The following is a 4,411-nucleotide window of genomic DNA, read 5'->3' as shown; positions in this document are numbered from 1 at the left end:
GGGCGGGTAGGAAGCTTCCTATGTACCAACAGGTATGATACCACTGGGGACTCAGGATGATGCATTTTCTTCCACATCAACTAGCACAGAGGTGGGATAATTACATCCAAGTTCTCACTCTCTTCACCAGAAACTTTACAGTAGGAAAGGACAGTATCTCAGAAGTAGTACAACCTCATGTATTAACGGTAAGCGATAAAGCAGGTTTCCAAGAGAGTGAGGTTTACCTTAAATACATTCCAACTGCATACGCACACAGAAATGAGTAATCCAGTGCTCCCAGTAACTGTTTGTAGTTGTTCTTATCTAAAGAATCATTTTCAAAACAAATTATCAGTTTAAATGTACCAATAACTTCCCAAACATTTTTACATATTACAAGAAAAATGTTAGTGGACATGCACTGACATTTAATTTTCAGTGGGTACTTTTAGACTTAGGTATCCATTTTGCAAAACATGTTTTAGTTAACCAGAAAAAATCCCCCTCTACAACTGACCCTTTTATCTGTAACATATTAGGAAAATATTGGTAGGCCCATTCTTAATCCCACCTTATTCAAAACAGCATTTTGGAAGAGAAGAAACATCAGTTATTAACAGGGTGCCCTTTTCTTATAACTCCTTAGACAAAAGAAAACCCAAACTTTAACAGACTTTATTAAAAGCAGAAAGATGTGTTGCAAATGTCTGTGGTCCTAAAAGTCAAAATGGATTAAAAAAAAAAAAAAGTCATCATCACGTAGGCTTTTAAGGAATCCGCTTAATATAGTTTCTTTCTTTTAAAATGGTTAAAGCCTTTTGCATTTCATTTTCCAACTACTCATAAGGCACAGAGATAGAAGTTTTGTTTAAAAAAACCAAACAGGGTTCTGCTCTGTACAGCAAATGACCATAATCCCAACTAAATGGGACTTGCAGGCAGGATGAGGGAGCAGGAGGGACTCCGCCCAGCCAGAAACACCAAAACTAGTCTCAAGAAACCTGAGCTCATACCAAGACAGACAGTTTGTCTATTTGCAAGGAGCCACAATTCCCATTGACTTTGAGAATAAAGTCACAGTTATTAAAGCATTCCTTCTTTCAGTGTTACTCCCAGCTTACCAGCTATGTTGCCTCAAAAACAGAGCTGAAAGTCTAGAGTGCCATCCCAAAGGGGTAGCTTTGCAATAACCTGTGTGTCCATGGAAAAAGGAGGACACTGGAGCTCGGAAGTCTCCACTAAGAAAGCTAACTAGTGTTTTAGACAAGCACTGTCAGTCTCCCATTGGTCCAGGGACAAGAAACAGCAACCAAGTTTAACTGCATCCTAATACATTGGAAACCCGTGGGACTAATTTCAGTAGACCAATTACCTTGCAGCAGGCAGTTAATACACAGAATTTTGTCCACAGAAAACCCAGAGCTCAGATCTTTAATTATCTTTGAGCAGAGTTGGACTTTTTTTTAATTGGTAATTAAAGAATAATTAGAATGGATGGCTAGATAGACTGGAGTGGACTGACACATTGACAGAATGGACTATTCTACTTCACTGATGTTCTTGGTAGTGATAAAAGTGTCAAGGAATGACACAAAATCTCTATTAAATTAAAATACAATTAAATTCAAATTTAATTGTAAGTAGGCAAATATTTTTTTCTATTTAAGTGAAAGGCCAGGTACATAAGCTATTCAGTAAGTTGTCAACTCTATTCTGCAATAAAGCCTCCCATTTTTTGCCATTAAAATGGGGAGAAAAATATTCTTTCTGGCACGTAAGGACTCTGAAAAGTTCCAGTTTGATAAACATCAAGTAATTTCATTTAAATGATAGTTGGACCTTAAATTAAAACAGCAGAAAATGATAATGATTTATTTTATTCTTCACCTTCTTTTTCCTTAACAGACATTCTAAAGACAAACCCCATTTTTTGACTGAAAACTGATCTACTGAAACCATCTCATAGCTATAACAGGTAAAATAATGTCAGTTGTTTAAGTGACTTTAAGTAGGAAAGACATCGTAAGGTCAGTCACAACTTAACTTTCTTTGGAAAAATCAGTGAGAACGTGGAAAACAAAACACCCCTCCCATACAAATCTCCTGAATCCCTCCACACACGAAGAAGAAATAGCAAGAGGCGAATAATCTCATTATGAATATCAGCTCAGTATTATGAAAGAAAAAAAACAACCCTTACCAAATGGCTCCCAACCGCACTGAGATACATTAGAAGGCTTTTTGACAGGCTGAATCTGGGCAGCATATTCTTTGTAGGAGTTGACTTCAACTTCATGTGAAGCAGCGCAATGCTTATGCAGCTCTCCCTGATACAGAAAGGAAATTTGACAATAGACAATTCACTTGTGACTGTTAATCCCCATACAGCAACAAATTTAAGAATTCTAGCTCTATATGAACCTGTGTCAAACCCACCGAAATCAGTAAAATTGTTAGCCATTATTAATTGCTTGGTATTTTGCTGCGTGAAGCCACCATTACATGAAAGAGTAATTACATGGTTAGAAACAAAATGCTATAGCGAACTGGTGTTTCTGATACTGCAGAATTTCAAAATTCTTCACTATCCTCAAGCTACTTCGCCCATTGTTACTCATCAGTTATATGCAATACAGCCCTGGGGAATTTGTTTTGTGTTTGCCAACTTACACAGGCCGAAGATTAAACTAACAAACCTAGAATTAGATAATATTTTGCCACCAGCTTCACTGGGAACAGAGTCACAAGTGTACAGACAACTATGACTATGATGCTCAACACCACTTGGAAAAGTCTTGTAAATGCCGGTAGAATTTTATCACGTTTGACTCATCAGTTATGAGCAACTTTTCTCCCATATGCATGTAAACCTGTAAACTCATAAATGTCTATAATTAGATTAATTCACATGAATTAAGTGTAGGCATAGCTGTCTCAAGTCTTAAGCCCAAAGATTAGACGTATACGCAATATTCTAGGTGTGGCCTCACTAAAGTTTATCAAGTAAATGTCACTGCGTACTAGCTTTATCAGCTTTTCATCTTTTAAACCATTCTAAGGTAAACACTGCCTTTCACAAAAGGAAATACTGAAAAAGATGACTACTTCCGTGTCTGACAGGAGTATAAGAATGTTTAAACAAGGACGCAACCTCACTTACCTTAACTATACTAATAGGTTTCCTTGATAAATGGAAGCTGGCATACAAGAAGAAAGTCAGAGAGAAAATGAAGGCTCTATACCTACAATATTAAAAAAAAAAAAAGAGTATTTGAAAATTATTTTATTCAGATTTACTTTTAGCACTAAGTTACATAAAAACATCACACAAGTCATTGGTAATCTTGGAACAGTGGAAGACAACTTTTTTCATGTTGTCTAACAGCCTGAAGAACCACCCTAGCAGTTACGCTGCTTTACAACATCTGCTCTGATCTGGCTTTGGGAGGGAGCTTGGTAGCACACAGGTATGGGCAGGACAACATGGCAGTGCTCTGGAGTCCACAGAGCTGATCTGCCTTGTTTACAACCTTCCTTTGGGGGCTATTAAAAGGCAGTTCAACATTAAACATACTGATAATCAGATTTCACTGACTCATCCGGTTTTCTGGTATGATTAGGACGTAAATGATGGCTCTGTGAATTGTCAGTTTGGCTACCGTGGGTTATTCCTTCTTTCTTTCCTTAGAGCTTTTAGGATTTTGCTTTACGTTTGCCTTCCTCTAACAAGAGAAATCAGCCATTTCTAGAGATTGATGGGAGAACTGACGCTGACTGTGTGTACTGGCAGCTGGAGCACATGAACATAATTAACCACCTTTAGGACTGGGAAGGAATTTTCCCTTGTACCTCACTGGCACCCTTGGGTCTTTCTCTGCAGTTCATCTGAATTAAAAGGGCATCTCAAACTCCCTGCCACTGCAAACATTAAACAAAGATAACAACCTGATCTATTCTATTCTCTACCTGCAGCATGTTTCAGTTGTTTAAGGAGAGTGTTTTGTGGATTTGTGCTTTTAACAATACGCAGAGATCAGAGTGTATCTACTGGCTCCTTCTAGCCTTGATCTTAACATTAACATCTGTAAACAAAAGTACATACATACATACAAAGATCTGATATCACACAGCCTACTATGGTCCCTAATTTTTAATTAACCTTTTTCAATTATTTTCTACCTTAGAAACTTTTACATAACAAGGGTCTTGTTTTATAACAAGTTCTGGCATATTTACAAAGACATTAAAAAAAAAAGTGAGTTATCCTGCAAGTTGAGTTATTCATCCCCACAGCTGAAAACATCCTCACAAATGATAGAACTGAAATAACTTTGTCCTTGCTGCTCTACTAGAGAAAGCATGTGATAAAACTGCTCAAATGGGAAGTGCGTGGTCTTTCATTTGGTATTTTTTTGTTATTCACACACAA

At 37.2% G+C, this 4,411-nt stretch overlaps 1 protein-coding gene across 1 annotated transcript in view; it reads right to left on the bottom strand.

The window, feature by feature from the left end:
* SLC37A1 (solute carrier family 37 (glucose-6-phosphate transporter), member 1) overlaps positions 1–4,411 on the bottom strand; it is a 34,269-nt gene that overhangs the window by 29,042 nt on the left and 816 nt on the right. Inside the window, exons 2-4 of the mRNA XM_009327991.1 lie at positions 3,143–3,224; positions 2,183–2,309; positions 228–306 (exon numbers count right to left, since the gene is read on the bottom strand). Of these exons, the coding sequence (XP_009326266.1) occupies positions 228–306; positions 2,183–2,309; positions 3,143–3,224 (288 nt within the window). The remainder of the gene's footprint in view (positions 1–227; positions 307–2,182; positions 2,310–3,142; positions 3,225–4,411) is intronic.

The sequence above is a fragment of the Pygoscelis adeliae genome, unplaced genomic scaffold (assembly GCF_000699105.1).
Source record: "Pygoscelis adeliae isolate BGI_AS28 unplaced genomic scaffold, ASM69910v1 Scaffold154, whole genome shotgun sequence".
NCBI classification, from domain to species: Eukaryota; Metazoa; Chordata; class Aves; order Sphenisciformes; family Spheniscidae; genus Pygoscelis; species Pygoscelis adeliae.
The sequence above is the reverse complement of the archived record's forward strand: the minus strand, read 5'-3'. Positions and strand labels throughout refer to the sequence as shown.